Here is a 20,134-nt window from a genome sequence, read left to right as displayed (position 1 = left end):
GTACATATATAACAGGGCCTGTTATGCTTATAACATATAACACAAAGGTCCGCAGACTAACAGTACATGAAGACGTTAAATAGTCATACATAACAAAGGGTAAACGTTTAATTCGGTACAATGGTTACAAGCTTGGAAATAATGTTAAAGTTGGTACAGGACATAATGGCAAATTTTCTAGCTATTGACATAATTCAAAAACTTACAATCTTATTTAGTCATTATACATGACAGCTTTGTCCTCTACTGAACATTTAGCCCCAGTAAAAATACTTCATTTTCCTCGCCGTGCTGCTTATTTCCAGGCATGATGTTACGTGGTTTCTGTTACAACACGACTAGCCTAAGCCTTTATTCTGTTAAATATTCATGAAGTACAATGTAAAACATGTTAGTAGACCCTACAATTATGCTTCATTCGATTCAAGCTTTGTGGTATTTTACAGTAGCTTTGAAATCGTCGTATTGACATACGAAATATTTTTCACTTGGTTTTTGTTGATGTTAGCAAGCTTTGGGATAATATTACTCTAGATTTTGGGATAATCGTTTTAGGGGTTGGGGACCTCAATTGGGGTAATCGTATTTTTGTGTTGCCGTATTCTTTGATTGCAAGTTTTCACGCTGTTGTTTTTTTAAATATCACTTTATTACTGATGAGTGAAGTCTCATGTTCGCATCCCGATCCAGGAGAGGACCGTCCATCGCCGTGTGCCGTACAAACTTCTTAATGCAACACAATATGCCCTGTTACACCAACAAAAGTGTTATGATGGCTTAACAGAGCAACTCTGTCATATGTATAACAGAATAGTTTGTAACAATAATCTAATCAATTCTGTCATCACTCCATACTATTTTATCACCTTAACAGATTAGTGTCACCAGTGTCTTTTTCAGTGAAGCACCACCATAATATGACATAGGTCGGAATTAGAACATGCAATCAAAATGAGAATTTAATACATAGCTTAATTCTATCAGCCACAGGACTGTGCAAAGACTAGAAAAATGTACAACCTATTCCCTGATATTGTTTGAAACATATTCGTATGTAATATGTAATTATTACATTATAGATACTTATTATTATTCCACATTAACACAACTGTACTGGAGAAGTTTCTGCATCTTAGGCCTGTTAGCTCCTCTTCAGAATATTAAGATTTACGTTATCTATTTGATCAGCTTGTCTGGAAGGAAACGCTGACCTTATCTTGGTACCAGGTAAACCTCCTGATTTAATACTAAGTATTAGTATATACTGTAGATCTGTTTGTATTTACTTTAACTAGTCGAAAAGGCGCTTAGAACATGACTCCGGAAATCTGGAATCTCCCGGTGCTTCCGAGACGCCCCCTCGGCTGGGATATTCGTTCCGCTTGCCTATGTACGACCCAATCACCTCTCCACCTACAGGCCTGATTACTGTTCAGTTTATCCTCATGCGCTATATAGAGTAAATATTTCACAACTCACATAGAGCGTGTCAGTATTTTAGCGGAAAGTAAGTAGCCCTATAAACATGTAGAGCATGTAAAGCATCCGAAAACTAAATTTGCGCCAAAATGTGCAGCATGCAGGCCTTCTTCATCACAACCTTGAGGATGGATATTTTTCACGTTCAAACGCGCGTACGGCTATATAAGATCTAAGACCTTCCGGGGCCAACAATCGCCTCAATGGTTCGGATGATGGTTCCGCCCCACTTTTCATTTCCTTCCTACGCCCCTGTACAATAAATCTCCACATTAAAAGTGTTATCTGAGCTAAAAACTACACTCTAAAAAGACTTCAAGAAGTGTATGTATAGTGACGTGCACATACATTGTTCCGTCGATTTAACAGAATTGTTGACTTCCTTTTTGTGACTCTTCCACTATTAAGGACAACACTTCTAACCTACGTCACTGAAATTGTCATAAAACCGTGCGTCTGTTTGAGCTTCGTCACAAACAAATGACGTCACTTCTGACGCGACTGCACAGTCGTAAAACGACATCCATAGTTGACAGACGTTCACGTCAACACAGCGAAGTTGACAGATCTTTATTTCACCGGTCACCGACTTCCGAAAAGCAGCCACGTGAGTTGTACTTATGCTTGTCAGTATTTTTTCTTTGTTAAATAATCAACGATACCGAAAGGTTTATTTTACAAAATATAGAGACGAAAATAGCATGCAGTATGGCATGTAGTACTTGCAGGTTAAACATAGGCCTGTATATTAACATCCATTAGAATTATGACCTCCTGAAGTCGTAATCAAGCTCGCGTATACGTTTGTGTATGTCGTGTTATTATATAAAGAGATTTACGGAACAACATCGAAGTTTAATTTTGCGCTGGCTTTTGTGTATTTTGAAGGCATTTTTCGTTTTTGCTTGTATGGCTTTTGTTTATTTAGTTGTTAATATATATATATATCTATCTCGCATGAAAACGACCAGACGACAGGGAAATTGTGTCAATTTTCAAGCTGAAATGTACATAATCTGAATCACGAAAGAAACGTACGCTGGCCAAAAAGTTTGCCAAATTCTTTTCATCATCTTTGAAACTAGTGTGATGCATACTGTCCATTATGACGTTATAGGCTTTATGTCAGTGCATTTGTTTGCCTGTCAAATCACATACGTCATAACTGTGTGACGCAGTTCCATACGTCACAAACACGTGACGTAAAAAACAGAGATCTTTCTGCTGAACATTTTCGCGGTAGAGCGACATTGTGCAGACGTTGATGCTAAAGTAACACTCACAGATCTTTTTTCTCAGAAGATACGGGTTTAGAAGAAACCATAAGAGAGGTACAGTTTTTCTTAAGATACATGTTTGTCTTTGATTTAGTTTATTATGTAATTTGTCTGTCGCTCGTGTACATGTACTAAATCATGTGAGAGTCACTTCACTTAGAATCAGACCAGTCGCCATGATTTTCCTCTGCCAAATTACGGCTATTCAGATAACAAGAGAGGATGAAAATAGTCCACTTGTAGTCATGATCAATCACTGAACACCGTAGGCATTAACGGGTTAAATTTTAATTCGATTTGTCAATGGTACAGGCTTTGAAATAATGTTTAAGTTGTGGCAGGACATAATGGCAAATTTTCAAGCTATTCATGTTTTGAAAAGATACAATCTTATAAATTACACAGCAGTTTTGCCAAGAATTAGACCAGTCGCCATGATTTTCCTCTCTTTGTCTCAAATGTGTAGGCCTAACAAACCAAACGCGAGAGTGAAAAGCGCCAACTTGTAGTAAGAATTTATTGTTTAACTCCATTAAAGGGTAAACGTTTAACTCGGTACAATGGTTACAAGCTTGGAAATAATGTTAAAGTTGGTACAGGACATAATGGCAAATTTTCTAGCTATTGACATAATTCAAAAACTTACAATCTTATTTAGTCATTATGCATGAAAGTTTTGTCCTCTACTGAACATTTAGCCCCAGTAAAAATACTTCATTTTCCTCGCCGTGCTGCTTATTTTCAGGCATGATGTTACGTGGTTTCTGTTACAACCGGACTAAGCCTTTATTCTGTTAAATATTCATTAAGTACAATGTAGAACATGTTTGTAGACCCTACAATCCTGCTTCATTCGATTCAAGCTTTGTGGTATTTTACAGTAGCTTTGAAATCGTCGTATTGACATACGAAATATTTTTCACTTGGTTTTTGTTGATGTTAGCAAGCTTTGGGATAATATTACTCTAGATTTTGGGATAATCGTTTTAGGGTTTGGGGACTTCAATTGGGGTAATCGTATTTTTGTGTTACCGTATTCTGTTGTTTTTTTTTTAATATCACTTTATTACTGATGAGTGAAGTCTCATGTTGGCATCCAGATCGAACACGCTGCGTTCTTTCATCTAGCAGAAGAGCAACCACCCACAACCAATAAATCTTGATAGTTTATAGATGAGCTATCATAATTTGAGATATATTTAGCTTCTTATAGCTATACGAGGATGTAAATTAAGATCAGGTTTAGTTTTTTAAACAGTCTAAGTTATAACTCGTCTATCATAAGACAGCTTTATCGTAATCTAAAATATGAAAGACTAATTTAGGATAGTTTTATACTTAACCTTAGATGGAACTGGGAAACCGATTATAGTTTTTGGGTAATTTATAACACAGCTGGGATATTCTAAAATTAAAGATAGTTTCACAGTGAGATGAGGTGCATCTGAACCTTTTGAAATACCTTTAAGACATGCCCAAAGTACAGCATAAAAACCCCCTAAATTATGGAGAATATTGCCTAATGAATTCAAAATGTTAAAAAGATTAACTATATCCATAAGTATGAATGGCACTCATGGTGTATAAGGTATTAATTTAAAATTTCTTAATATATGAAAATAATTTAGCCCAAATTAACCTAATAATAGGGTGTCCAAATTAGAAAACTATTTGGCTCTGCTACCATAGATGTGGAATAGTCTAAAGATTGTTTTATGGTAGTTTCCAATCAGCGACTGATTTTATTTTCGAAATTCTGCATTTTTATCTCTGCAGCCGATGGCTTGGAGAAGCCACAAGCGTTTCTCCCTCCCTCCAATAAAGAGCACAGGGACCCTTGGTTATGTCCCTAAATCGACACCAGCGACGATTTGCCCAGGTATGAAAGGATTCACTGTTAATACAACTATATATGTTAAAGGGAAAGGCATCTGTTTCAGCTGTATAATTCTAAAATATCAGTGTAATGAAATTTTGTTTACCGAAAACGAGATCTCTTAAGACATAAAGTCAAAAACATTTCTTAAAAATCTTGAGTAATTCTTGAATAAATAACTTAAATACATACATATATATATACGTAAAGATATATATTCATACATGTATAAATGCACTATACGTGGTATTTTAATTCTCTGAATTACCCTATGAAAACTGGGATTTTGTTATAATCTTATATTCTGAGAGCCTAAACCTGAACTTACTGCCCACTGCATGTTACTTGGAATATAATGAAAGACTTACAACAGAGTAAATCTAGAGCAGTGAAGACAGTACCAAACTTGGCAAATTGTTACACTTATTACCAGTGAAATATAGCCGCTTATCAATTTACTTCAGTAATTTACTTCAAGGCGAGAAAACCTGGGAGTCTTCTTTCCCTTTTCTTTGATTTTAATTTTTATTTTGACGATTACCAGCAATAAATTTATGAACACTTGTATAACTTGTGTGATGAGGGAGCCTTTATATATATCAGGTTTCTGCTTACACATACGATGGCTAATTTTCAGATACGTCGCCCCCTGCATATTTGGGAAACAGAATGTATGTGACTGGTTCAGCCAGTCACATCTACCAGGATGATTCGAGCTATGACGGCAAATCATTGGTCTGTGACACTTCAACCAGCAAGGCCTTCTGGAACGATGGACAAGGCAGCTCAACTTCCAGCAGTTTCGGGTCTCAACCAGTGTTCAGTAAGTTGATTTCTAGAAGACTTTAGAAAGATTTGAACTTTCACGAATAATTCAGTTAACGCCTCGTGAAATCGGGCTAGTTGCATGAAATCTTGGTGTGCCTAAGGATATGACAGCTTCGTGAAACTTCGAGTCGACCTCTTAATTTCAGCCATTCTTGTTTTAGTATGAGTTCAAACAACAACTCTGATAGTATTCAGTGAATACTAAAAACTTAAATGCATATTTTATTTTAACATTTAACGATGCAAATAGAAACCTTCTGAAATGTAACTTGCGGTTGATGTTGTCGGCGATGTTTGTTTACGCCCAGTTGTCTCAAAATTAATGAAATACACGAAAAACACGTGTAATGAATGAACACAAACATGAGTTCTTTACAACAAAAGTCTTGTGTCATATTTGAACAATTCTATCTTGTGCTTAATTAACTCAAGATCTTGTTTTTGTTTTTAATATTTTGTAACACAAAAATGTGTACTTCATATACACGTTTGTGTTGGGGTAACAAATTTCTGTGTTGAATGAAACAACGCAAGTTGTCGTGTTAGATTGCCACAGGTCTTTTTTTTGTGCATCTTTCCCAACATAAAATGATACATACAATATAGTAAAAAGGCCAAAATTTATTTACTTGTTTGATCGGTGTTTTACGTTGTTCAAGAAAAGGAAGAAGCCAATCTTCTGAAATGACACGAACCGCACGTACTTGTAGGATCCATCCTATAATATACGGACATGTAATGATTTATCTGTCAGATTGTACCCAAGAGCTTTCACTTTCGGACATGTGTAAATATATTTAGGTAGTGGGGACATTACTTCATATCAGTTTAACTACTATAGCGGTTTACCGGCCTTACTGAGTAAAGTGATCGGGTTGATTTCAATGTGATTTTTTCTTTTCTGATATACAGATGTCTTTGTTTGCACATAAAGTTATGTTGTCAGCGAGTTAGCTTGTATTGTGGAGTTCTCCTTTAAATTAAATTTGAAGTTTCTGATTGGGTTTGGCAGTACTTTGACTGATACAACTTCGTCTACTTCAGGTGAATATGTGAACAGAAAAATAGAGCAAAGACGCCAAGATGTGGCTGAACTTAGTTTGTTAAAACGGATAGAAAGGGCAGAGGATCTCGATCGGTAAGTTCTCATTATCACATCTGCAATCCTTTCTCTTTGTGTATTGTGGTACAAACGGGACATAGTTCGTTGTTTGATTAAATAAGCGGCTACGGAAGTTGATTTGTATCTTATTATGGTTGGATACCGCCCTTTGCTTTCGACACAAAAATCAAATACCTCAAAAGTTTTAAATTTATAAAAAAAAATTCAAAAGATCTTCTGTATTTGGACATAGCAATTTGATGTTTTCTGCGCTTTAAAACAGGATTCGCACGGGTTGTTGAAAATATTGAAAGTAATTGAATATTACTTTGGTAATTCAAGGACTGAAAAGTGCTTGATTTGACCATTTTTATGTGGAGGTCCTTGAAAGTACTTGATTTGTTTGTGTCACGTGAAGAAAGTTATTCGGTGGTAAGAATCTGTGAATCAACTGACAACGGGCAAGCACCTAAAGCGGCCGCCAGTGGTATGTACGCGGTCATAGTTTTGCGCCACTACAGACTTCCTTTTCTCCGCCACAGGGCGCTAAGACCGCCATTTTTTGATTTGGCGGTAAGAACTTACGCTGTAGTCATTGAGAGTGATTTGGTGCGTGAAGAACAGCATTGGAGATGCCTGGCAACTGTCGTTTTAGCGATTAATGGCTGCAGTGCGTAGATTTCAAGGACTGACTTGAGCGCGACGCCAGCAGTGTCAATCGGGCATACTGCCGATTGTGTCCCCGAAGTATAGATGTCTCCAGTATGGGCAAGTCCGCCTTGGACTACTCATGACTGACAGTGGCGCTGTTTACAGACACATGCGTTGTGCGGAAAAATTTTAAGCTGCGCTTTTTATTCTGACGGACAGTGGAAAATTTATAAGACTCAATGATAGGTTATCTGATTATCAGTGATGTCTGCACCAACTGACGGCTGTGGCACCAACACAAGGCTGCGTATTGGTCGAATGCCACGTCATTGCTGAACCACACTTTCGAAATGGCCTAAAAAAGTATTAAAGTTGCGCCTGTTGTCTCAGTTTGTACTCGAAAGCGGAGATTGTCATTGTCGTTTGAGGTAGTTGAATTTGTATTTTAAGTACATAAAAGTACTTGAAAAGTCCTTGCATTTTTTTGGCCGTCAGGCGTGCGAACACTGTTAAAACTGATGGACTAAAATGTCATCTTCACAAATTTCAGGCTTGAATAATACCTATTTTTTCATACGCCATTTCGTTAATTCTTCTAACGAAATCAAATCAAGGACGACAAAAATTCCTGAATCTAACAATCCTGGTCACATATAACAAAGACATATGGCCACTTGACAGCAACATGTGTTGACTGGTATCTTTTCACGCATAACAAGGCATTTGGCCACTTGACAGCGACATGTGTTGACAGTATCTTGTCAGACATAACAAGACATATGGCCGCTTGACAGCGACGTGTTGACTGCTGTCATGTCACACATGACATGTTGAAATTGTTTTATATTTTGTCTTTGGAAGTCAACATTGTCTTCTCCTTCCTCGTCATGCTGAAATTATCAAGTTTTTCTGTTTAAGTTAACATTGCCCAGTCCTTCGTCTTGATGCTGAAATTGTGTTTATGGTTTGTCTGTGGTAGTGAACATTGCTCAGTCCTGCCTGTGTGTGCTGAAATGGTTTCCATATTCTGTCTTTGGAAGCCAACATTGCCTTGTTTTTTTTTCCCGATGCTGAAATTGTTTTTATGTCTTATCCTTAGAAGTCAACATTGCCCCGTTCTTCTTCTCGGTGCTGATAATTTTTTTTTGTTTTTTTTTTTGCGGAAGTCAACATTGCCCACTTCTTCCTCCCAATGTTGAAGTTATTTTTTGTCTTTTGAGCGAACATTGTCTGTCCTTCCTCGCGATGCTAAAATTATTCCTTTTTTTTCTGTGGGAGTCAACGTTGTCCAGCCCGTATTCTTAGAGTTGAATTTGTTCCAAACTGTTTGTCTGTCGAAGTGAGATCACCAGTCTTTCCTCCCGATGCTGAAGTTGTATTTATGTTTTGTCTGTGGTCGTCAGCATAGCCTTCCTCCCGACATTGAAATTGAATGTATGTTTATTTTGTGGAAATCAGCGTTACCATGTCCTTTCTCCCATTATCTTCTAGTTCCCTACACAAACTCTCGACGTTTTCCAAAACCTTTCGGAAATTAACAGTGTCAAGGATGAACTTTTTCAGAATGTATGCTTCTATGGTTGTAAAACGTATGATTCTAAAATTGCCTATAACTTCTTGTTTTCATTCCTCCAGACATGCGAAGGAGATCCTACCAAAGTCTGGGTCAATGGAGTGGTTACAGGACACCGACCTAAACATGCTCGTTTATGAAATGGAGGATCTGGAATGGCGTGTGTTTGAGGTAGTTTACATCATTAAACCAGACTACAAGGACTACGCCATGCTGATCCCAGAGACAGATAGATCTGTTCTTGATAACAGCTACAAACTGCTGCGACGGTTAACCAAGATAGACGGATACTCCCAGCTCAACGTGAGGCCAATCACAGACTTGCCGCGTCCATGTTACCTTCCTAGACCCATCAAAGGCCATTTGGGGGAGCCTCCAGCGCCTAAACCCAGCTGTGCTGGAAGCTTCAAAAAATCAAGCATACCACTGCCATTTGCGAAAGGAAACGTCATGGAGAGATTAAATATTCCCCCAGAGATTCACAATTTGATCAGAAGATTACACAAAGCTTACGCTAAATTGTGCACAATGGTTGATCAGTGGTTTAGCCCAGGCACAGTCGAGGAGTATGTCAAGCGAGCAAAAGCAAAAGGTGCTCGCACCCATCCGACCGCCAAGGAGGCTGTACCCCAAACTACAGGCATGGAGACTGCTACCCCAATGTCAAGCGATGAGTCTTGCCCTAAGCCAGTGCCCAGAAGAATAAGAGTTCCCCTGTCATCTTTTCGACCCAGACTTATACATAACAATCGCTACAACAAAGTTGTCTCAAGTGGCTATGGGGGATCTAAGAAGAAAGAAAAAACAGCCACAGAGGATCCCAAAAAGTAAGTTATTCTATTAAATTGTTCATTTCTGACACACACCTGTTGCTATATCAACTTATATGCTTTTCTTTAATCTTTGTATTCTATAAACTTTCAATTTGCTTGATTGTATGATGCAGAAAAAGACCATGGACAAGTGAGTTGAAGCAGAAGAACCACGTTAGTTGACTGGTATATTGCCATACATAATTAAGTTATCAGAAGTATGGCCTCTTGACATTTTAACCCCTGTTCATTCTAATCATTCATACCAATGCTCAAATTATATACCAATCTCCACGTGTTATAGTTGTATCTAATTCCGCGCAACCGCGGCATCAAGAGCTGTATAAGCTTAGTATTCATGGTTATTACGTCAACATCATGCCTTTATTAACGGTGGCAACCAAAGCTTGACTGAGCTATCTATATTCATCCCACCTGAAAATTATTTACTGGTAACGAGTTTGAAAATTTAACTCGATATCCTTGCTAGAATTCAATGTCAACTCACTGTCTACTCTGCCCCAGTGAAAACTCTCCACTGTTTCTCGGTTACATATTACCAGCTTTAGTTACTATTTATACATTATTTCTTAAAATTTCTTTTGGGATGTTGTGGTTTGTGGTGTTTTAGGAAATGAGTCTTGCAACTATCAATTTGCAACGTTCTTATACAGCTTATGAGTGGTATACGAATGTTGGACTCGATGCTTAGATTCCTCATTTTGATATGGCTTTGCATACTTGGGAAGGTCTGCAGCAACCTGCGAATGGTTGTGGGTTTCCCCCGGGCTCTGCCCGGTTTCCTGCCACCACAATGCTGGCCGTCGTCATATAAGTAAAATATTCTTGAGTATGGCGTAAAAAACTAATCAAATGAAATAAATAAATCAAATGGCTTAGGCTTTGATTCTGTAGAAGTGAACTGTATCTTTTCCTTTCTCCCGAAGGTTGAAATTGCCTCTGTGTTTAGTCTGCCAAAGTCAGCATTGTCTTGTCATTTTTCTGTACGTTAAAATTGTTGATTGTTAAAATTGAACATTCTAATCTCCTTTCTATCATTGCCTTTTTGTCCTCTAAACAAGGAACTCTATCATGCATGTAGGCTTGCTTACCACGTATTCTTTCAGTTGATTCTAAAATTGCCCATATCATGTTATTCTTCCTCCAGATACGCAAAGGAGATCCTACCAAAGCCCGAGTCGCTGGGCTGGTTACATGACATGGACCTAAACATGCTGGCTTATGAAATGGAGGACCTGGAATGGCGTGTGTTTGAGGTAATATACGTCATTAAACCAGACTACAAGGATTATTCCATGCTGATTCCAGAGACGGATAGACCAGTCCTTGATGATGGCTACAACCTGCTTCAACGGCTAGCGAAGATAGACGGATACTCCGAGCTCAACGTGAGACCAATTATAGACTTACCCCATCCGTGTTACCTTCCTAGGCCCATCAGAGGGCATATGTGGCAGAATCCTGCGTCTAAACCCTACGGTGGAGGCTTCAAACAATCTCGCATACCATTGCCTTATCAGTTTGCAAAAGTTAATGTCACAGGATCACAGAGATCAGATATTTCTCCAGAGATTCACGATTTGATCAGAAGATTGCACAAAGCATATGGCAGGTTATGCACAATGGTTGATCAGTGGTTTAGCCCAGGCACAGTCAAGGAGAATGTCATCCAAGCGACAGCCAAGGGAAGCCCAAACCATCCGACAGTCAAGGAGACTGTCGCCCAAGCAACAGCAAAGGAGAATGTAACCCAAGTGCCCCCCAAGGAGACTGTCACCCAAGCCACAGCCAAGAAGAGTGTCACGCAAGCGACAGCCAATGAGACTTGCCCCCAGCCAGTGCCCAGAAGGATAAGAGTTCCTCTGCCGTCCCCTCGACCAAGGCTTATACATAACAACCGCTACAAGAAAATTGCCTCCAGTGGTTATGGGAGATGTAAGACAAAACCAAAACCAACATGTACCATGCAGACAAGCCGATCGTTTGTGTCCACCAGAAACAATATAGCACCATCTCTTAGAGGACAAACATGTCAAACCCTGCAGAAAGATCCTACACCAACACCCAAAGTTAATATCAGGACCATGGCCAGACTCAATGGGTCCAGACTCCCAATTCCTGTCAAGCTATCCGCGTCTAGCCTACCCACGACATCCTCCACATCATCGGAAGCTGCTACTGCATCAGAGGATACTTCTTCCACAACTACCGTTGCGTCGAAGGATGCTTCATCGGCACCTACCACAGACATCAGGACCATGGCTAGGCTAAATGGATCAAAACTGCCACTTCCCATAAAGTCAGTACAGAGTACATCTCAACTGGTGTCTATAAGGCAGCGCACATCTTCTATGTCAACAAACGTCAGACATCCGGCTCAAGTGACAAATCGTCCTCAAAAGCCTATCCGACGAGTCAACCTGCGTTCCAACCTGTACAATGACATTCCCTCTACCGGCTATGGAAAATCTAAACCTGGAGTGAAGACGCAGTTTTATGCAGCCAGAAGCTGTTTCTCTTTCTCCACCAATATCAGCCAAAGACCAGTTCAGCCCAAAACTGGAATTCGAAAAACAAAGCAACAAGACAGTTTGAAGCCACCTAAACCCGACATCAGAATGCTAGCTAGACAGAACGGATCGAAAATCCCGCTTCCCGTAAAGCTGCTCCTAAGCGAATCACCGACTCAACCTAAACCAGCAATTAAACCAAAACCACCGTTTCATCCTGAACCAGCAGCTAAACCAAAGCCAGTCGTTCAGCCAACACCCGTTCTGCCAAAATCACCAATTCAGCCCAAACCACCGATTCTACCAAAACTACCGCTTCAGCTAAAATCACCGGTTCAGCCAAAATCAACGATTCAGCCAAAATCTACCGTTCAGTCGGAACCATCGGTTCAGCCAAAAGCACCTGTTCTGCCAAAGCATCCCGTTCAGCAAACATCTCCCATACAAGCAGAACCACCGGTTCAGCCAAAACAACCGGTTCAGTCAAAACAACCGGTTCAGCCGAAATCGCCGGTTCAGGCAAAATCACCCACCCAGCTCTTACTATGCCCGAAACCACCAACTACTCCGCCCTCTCAAGACGGCAGACGGCGAATCCGTGTAGTGACTCCGTCCTTGGACCCCGACAAGCCTTGTCCTATTAAACCAGCCAGGGGAATTCTCAAGACATTGTGTGAGCGGATGGACTTTCGAGAAATGGACGCAATGTTTGAAGCTAACAACCATCCAAACGACTACCCGCCATTGTGCCAAAATCTTGATCGCTTCTTCTATCGTCAAATGGCGCCTCGAAGGCTCGTCCCCATGGGCCTTGAGAGCTGGACTGCTCTAAACAGAAGGAAAGTCCAGTTTGACCCAGAGTCAAATGACCAATTTGATGGAGAGTCAGCAAGCAAATATGAACCAGACCTAGAAGGCGAAGAGTTTCTCGAGTTAGAAAGGCAATGCAGTGCAGAGTTTGAAAACCCAGACGAGATTGACAGAGAAAGCTAGAAATTGGACTGCTTTGAACAATTTGGGATGTTTGATGGATCAGTTACCTTTTCTCATCTGGATTAATTCGACCTTTGTTTTACAACATACATGTAACATTCTGATTGGCTACAGAACCTCTCAAAAAAGAGATATGAGTTTGCTGAAATATGTTTACCAAGGATATTTGGCAGACTTTGATGTGATACAAGTTGCTTCATTTCTAAAGTCGACGATAGTGTCCGAATCCAACAAGAAGAGAAACAAGATATTCACGGTAAGGACAAAAATCCATGTATAGAGGTGTACAAAGTGTGTGGTTTTGTTTTATTGTAAAGTGAAATAGATGATATTTTATATACTGTCTATACTTTTTGTATGTATCTTAATGGTACTATTTTATATAAAATATAATAATTAAAAAATCTGTACTATAATAATACCTTTTTATTAGATATTTAGCAATATAGAATTTAAAATATCTCTAACATGCTACTGCATGCATTTTAAATCAGGGTTTAACTCCCTTTGGGCTCTTCCCAAACTTTCTCTTGCCGTACTCCGTAGGCTTTCTCAGGTATTTGCGCATAGCATTTGTAACAAACTATTGCGGATCATCTAAATGCTACAACATTCAGAAACGGCATACAGCCACCTTTTACACCAAAGTGTATATTTATACACCCAAATATACCAAAACATGGCTTAGTTTTGCCATACTGTTTTTTTAGTTTTGTTTTTTTTTTCTTTTTAATTATTTTTTTATACAAACACACAACAGGTGGTACAATTAAGGAGCCAAACTTCAGGCGTTGTAACGTTTTTAAGACTCAAACTCAAGCTCTATCACCTAGGTTACAGTACAAATATTTTACTACACGTTGTACGCCAACTCGTGGCACGGCTCCTACGACTCGTACAACAATACGTGATCATATAACTTGTACACCAACACGTGGTACAGATCCCGAGTCCATTATACCAACACATGTTACGGATGCCAAGTACATCGATGTTGGTACGGATTCAATGCCTAACACACCAACACATTATACGGATCCAATGCCTAGCACACCAAAACGTGGTACGATTCCAATGCCTAGCACACCAACACATTATACGGAGTCAATGACCAGCACACCAACACATTATACGGATACATTGCCTAGCACACCAACACTTTATACCGATCCAATGAAACTCACATACTCAGCTACGGTTACATTGGTACGCCAACGTGTGGAACTATTCACATCATCTCGCGTGACGGTGGTATTGTTCCGACAACCAGGAGAGCCAACACCTGACGGGGATCCACTGACTGACATTCCAACCTGATACGTGGCTTTTATTCTACAACCAAAGTGATAGAATTCATGTCCGAATGGTAACACTTACTCCTGCTTTATATCATTAAACTACACCAAGACTTTTTTTTCTATTTTTCTTTCTTTATTATTATTTTTCTTGTATAAATATTGTTGTTTTCCATTTTAACACATCCAATGTGGCCCACAACTGTTGGCCTAACCATGCCACAATCGCTCTCTATCAGTGTGACTTGACAACTCGTTGTTTCACTGAACCCTGTACCGGGCATTTGTTTGAACATTGATTTTTTTTTATTGTTTTACATCTTATCTGTCATTCAATATCGGTTTCTTGCGATATGCTCAAAGTCTTTAAGTGTATTTCTTGATTCTGTCGGCTATAGAACGCCTTGTCTGTAAAAGGCGCGATATGTTGTTATTATATAAGCTCCTAAAGAGCAATGTTGAGGAATTTATAGACGTATTTACAGCAAATTCTATTTTTTACGAAGCCTCACAGATGGTTTCTTGATATATGCAATTTAATATTGTGATATTTGCAATATGCCAATAGAATGTACACAATATGCCTTTCTGATGTATATCAGAATATGCAATATGACATTAAGATGTATGCAATTTTTCAAATTGCCGCATAACATACATCTATAAATATATATTTTCGTATTGTTTTTTATTGTATTTAATTTGTATGTATGCTATTATATATTGTACATGTTTTGTATACGAACTGTTTTAAATAAATAAAACTATGTAAACTAAAAGAATGATGTGTTGTGCATTTTGTTTTGTAGCCAGATAAACAAGGTTTAATCCCAAGACGTGTCAATCCTCAGCTTTTTTACAATCGGTTCTTTAAGTGGTTGCTTGCAAGCATACAAGAATTAACTGATCAGTTTTTGGATATGACTGTTTGAGTAGTGCCTTACTGACGTGTTACATTATGACAACAATCATGCGTTGTGTGAATGAAGGAATCCACTGCACTTTTAAACAAGATTCCTAACAATAGACCGCAGGACTATGGAGGATAAAAATGGATTAGTTTTAGTTTTGAGCAAAAGGAGACGACAGATCAGACATACAAGGTGAGAAACGGGTAATATTATGCGTTTTAAATGATACAGTGTTCGGACATGACAGGAACATGAATAAAAACACCAACCTGCACTGATAATTGACTGTTTCCAGTAGTGATTCAGCAGTCACGTGCAGATCGAACCGATGGATTAGGTTGATGGTTAACGTTGTTTAACAATTTTTCACTTATACGATGGTGTTCATGTGGAAAGGATATCGCATTGGTTGTCATGTCGGCTGTCATCTCGGGTTGTTCAACACATGGTGTGCACTCACCCCATTCTAGTATCCCATCTGGTTTCCTTGGGCCCAGGTCAGTTTTGACAGCTGGCGAGAACAAAGTGCATGTATAGCTGACATGAAAAGTTAGGAGATTATAAGATATGAAATTTTGGTCTAAGTTGTTAGAAGGAATAAGCGGTGTTGTGTGTTCGTTAGTCCCAGTCCCCAGTCAAAAGCCATGGCGTACAGTTTCGTAGTTACTTTCCTGTGCGGCATCCAAAAGCTCGTCTCTTCCTTCCGGTATGTAAGATCTAGACCTGAAAAGAAACTGGAAACCACAATATATCTTTAACTCTTGAATTTGGTCAAATAAGAGTTACATTTTGGGGGCTCGTCATGACTCAACGTACATGTGTGGATAGAAGTTATTGATATATTTGGCTATGGATTTCGACTTTTAGTGGTGATATCATGGGGATATGGGGGGAATGCCGTCGAGATTGTTGAGAATTACCAATGATGCATTGCGAACAGGGCTGGTTCACGTGCAAACATTCAAATTTGTCCGTTGATAGCTTTGGAGGGGAAGGAAAGTTGTTTGTTTTTCGGTTTGAGTGACAGGCAGCCAATTTATGTTGCAAGTTGGCAAGATGGCTAGTCCATTTTAAATGTACGGGCTTACATTTTATTTCCGAAGTAGGGTGGTGTTGTGTAAACATTTCTAGCGAGAAAACTATTGATCCTAAATTCTTTCAAGGCCACCAGAGACTGCATGTCTTGGGCTACAATTTGGCGCAAGTTTCACATTTCTAGATACCATAGTTCTGAAGTTACAGTCCATTGAAATTACGTAACTAATACACCAAATACATGAAAACATTATCAAAGTTAGACACTTTTTATGGTGTCATAAATTGGACCAATGGCTGGCTTCCAAAGCTTTCGGTGAATGTCCAAGATTTTTTTCAAACTTACTCTAACTGGAATCACTCTACAAATACATCAAATGTCAAAGAATCTCTTCGTTGGTTCTTGAGAAAAAAATTTTAAAAGTTTTGATCAATATCTAAGATGGCCGCCATGTTACGCGACCAAAAGTTAACCAAATCTGCTAAAATTTCCCTCGTAACCTTGTTCCTAAAATCACCAAATTTCAACAACATCCAATGAAAACTTATCCTTTTACAGCTCTTCAAGCTTTCAAAAACGTTTCAAGAAGATGAAAGAAAAAACATTTAAAAAAAAATAAATAACCGAACGATTTAAACAGGCGTCCAAGCACAGAGTGCTGGGCCACCGAATAAACCTGCCGCCAAACCAGTGTAAGCTAAATTCTGGCACAGGGCCTCTCCTAGGACACATGACTGTGTTAAGGACGATGCTGAATGAAAAGGTCAAGGTTGTTAATTTTCGATTCAGTTGACATCTTACTCTCAAAGAAAAGAAAAAGAAAAAATATGTAGTGATCTACTAAATTTAACAGAATGTCTGTTGTCTCAGTGAAGCTAGAATGTATTATGTTATTGCAGTAGATTATTCTGTTAAATGTAGCAGACCTTTTCTATTCATTCAACAAAATAGTTGCATTATACTAACAAGACATTATGATGAAGGGGACAAAGTATATGTTATAATAACAGAATACATTTTTTCACACAACACACAAATCTATTATTTATTTGATTGGTGTTTTACACCGTACTCAAGAATATTTCACTTACGCAACGGCGCCCAGCCATATGGTGGGTGGAAACCGGCCAGAGCCCGGGGGAAACCCACGACCATCCGCAGGTTGCTGTCAAACCTTCCCACGTACGACCGGAGAGGAAGCCAGCATGAGCTGGACTTGAACTCACAGCGACCGCATTGGTGTGAGACTCCTGGGTCATTACGCTGCGCTAGCGCACTAACCAACTGAGCCACGGAGGCCCCCACAAATCTATTAAAATTAAGATTATTTGTTGAGTGTATTAGGAGATAAATCCATGCCAGCTGACTTAAGCAAGCTTTTACGACCCAAATAACATTGAAAATAGGTCAAAGGTTATTTCTTACCGATCAAAAAGAGAAAGTACTTGTGTAACCGTGAGTTCAGAAAATATTAACAATTAAGGATGTCTTATGGACTCTTTATCACACCGTCACAAAATCCCATTCATAAAATCCTTTATCTCTCTAAAAATTATAAATGCATGAAATATATATTTAAAAAAAAAAAAAACGCTACACCGTCACTATTTCCTTGCATTTTATTGCTAAATGCCGACTTAAGGCTCAAAGTTGCTAGCTTCCCTGGTACCAATGGACAACTTGTTGATATAATCCCTCCTCTGAAATTGACACTACATACATACATCTGGGTTGAGTTTTACAAAGCTAGCTGGTTATGTTATGGTTCGAGTCAGAAGGAAATCTGATTGGAAAACTTTCACTCTAGTAGGTACTGACCATATATGTTTTGCATATACATAAATGCGGTTTTCTAACGGTGAGTGCTGTAGGCTTATACATGTGTAAGACAACCTTAAACTTCTGTCTAACATTGCTCACACACACAACACATCTACTTCCTATTGATTGTATACTGGTATGTAAATAGGGGTGATGGGGTAAATAAAACCATGCAAGTTTTAACCTCGCCTTTCTATTCTATGACCTGCCCCGATAGCACAGTTGGTAGCGCGTGCGCTTCTGGGGCAGTAGAGTCAGGTTCAATCCTGGGTCGGGTCACACCTAAGACCTTAAAAAAGAGGAACTTGTAACTTCCTTGCCTGGCCTTCAGCATTAAGGAGATAGTGCAGCGACTGGTTGACCGTATCAGTCTAATAGCTCGTGTGGGGTGCCTTACTTGTCTTCAGTAAATTGTCGTCAGCACTAGATAAAAGAGCGGTGGAAATCCGTCCTGCAACAAAAGAGGCACCTTGCAGGTACATGCACTCGAAGGAATCCGTTGTCGTCATATGACTGAAAAATTGTTATGTTCGACGTTAAAACCCAAGCACTCACTCTTTTCTGTGAGCCAACAGTATGTCAGATGTTCACGCTGGGGCGTCTACTTAATCCACTCAACAACAAATAACAAACATTTCGCTGTCTATCAGACTTTACATGGGTTAACTGGTACATCCATTGTCGTCTTCAAAAATGCCATAATACCAACTGTATCAAGTACAAAAACAAACATGCACTCCAGTATGAAACACTTATTCTGTATAAAAAATTCCGGCGAATTCGCGCACTAGAAAAGTATTCTGTGTTTTTTACAGCTCCTTCTCTTGCAATTTTTCAACAAAAGTTCAGTATACTGATAAACACTACAAACAACTGGTAATATCACATTTCCTTTAATACACTTCGTAGTACAGATTACTTGAACAGCAATTAAGGAAATGGACCAAACCCGGGGTACACACGACCATCCCTTAATACAAGTCTGCTACTATACAGTGTACGCACCTGTAAAACACTGGATACACAACACTACTCCAGTCTGTTTGGAAAATGCAACTTTCTTTGGATCACATTTTTCAACTATACACACATTTTACAAACCAACAACTGTACAAGATAATTCATAAGTCAAGCACTTATAAATTAAAATCCCTTAACAAATGGTTGTACTTACTCATATACGTGTACTGTAATTCATCGTTAATTGCACTAACACTGCACACTAAGATTTGTTCGTACTTTCTGGGAGAAAATCTGGGGTCATGTGTTCCAATAGCAACTTCATAACTATTACTTCAGTACAAAAATTGCAACCGGCAGAAGGTTTACAGCATACCTTGTTTTTTGGGGTTTTTTTTTTTGGTTTTATAGAGAGACCTGCCCCTGATTATCATATTTGCATATTTATAACCTTGTGTCATAAAAGTTGTTGGGAATACAAACACCGGTAAAACAAACACATCAGCTGAACAGTATCAATATTAACCAGTTAAAATCTGGGAAACTGACTTCCTATTTGACACATGAACGAAAAAAATATTTAAGGACAATGGTGGTAGAAACATGACATCAAATGCTTCTAAAAAAATCCATTGATGGCTAACTCTCTTAATAGAAAAAAGAGCAAAAGGTTGACTCTGCTAAACAGCAGTAAATATATACCCCAGAAGTCTCAGCTGAAATTATGCTAGACTACTTATCCAGGTATTAACAACCAGGTGAACATTAGCACATAAAGTCAAAAATCCTGTCGCAAGTAAGGCAATGTTTGCATGGGTAGCTACCAAGTTATTAAGCAAAATCAACCTTTGCTACATCAAATTCCAGACAGCTAGATACCCTGTCACTAAGACACCTGTAGGCAATATTTTTCTTTCCATGTTTGTTGTTACAACTTACACATCACTACACAAGCTTACTACCATAGAAAGAGTCTTTTCTCAAAGAAA

General features: G+C 38.9%; 1 protein-coding gene across 1 annotated transcript; it reads left to right on the top strand.

The window, feature by feature from the left end:
• Window positions 1-2,757: 2,757 nt before the first annotated feature.
• On the top strand, window positions 2,758-15,062 carry LOC135477667 (uncharacterized). Its single transcript, XM_064757850.1, has 6 exons — window positions 2,758-2,810; window positions 4,533-4,635; window positions 5,270-5,455; window positions 6,505-6,598; window positions 8,849-9,613; window positions 10,767-15,062. Exons 2-6 carry the CDS (start codon window positions 4,536-4,538, stop codon window positions 13,120-13,122), a joined length of 3,501 nt encoding a protein of 1,166 aa, XP_064613920.1. The 5' UTR covers window positions 2,758-2,810; window positions 4,533-4,535; the 3' UTR covers window positions 13,123-15,062.
• Window positions 15,063-20,134: the final 5,072 nt, after the last annotated feature.

Source organism: Liolophura sinensis, chromosome 11, assembly GCF_032854445.1.
Source record: "Liolophura sinensis isolate JHLJ2023 chromosome 11, CUHK_Ljap_v2, whole genome shotgun sequence".
Classification (NCBI taxonomy): Eukaryota; Metazoa; Mollusca; class Polyplacophora; order Chitonida; family Chitonidae; genus Liolophura; species Liolophura sinensis.
Note: the sequence above shows the minus strand (reverse complement) of the source record. Positions and strands in the feature narration are given on the sequence as shown.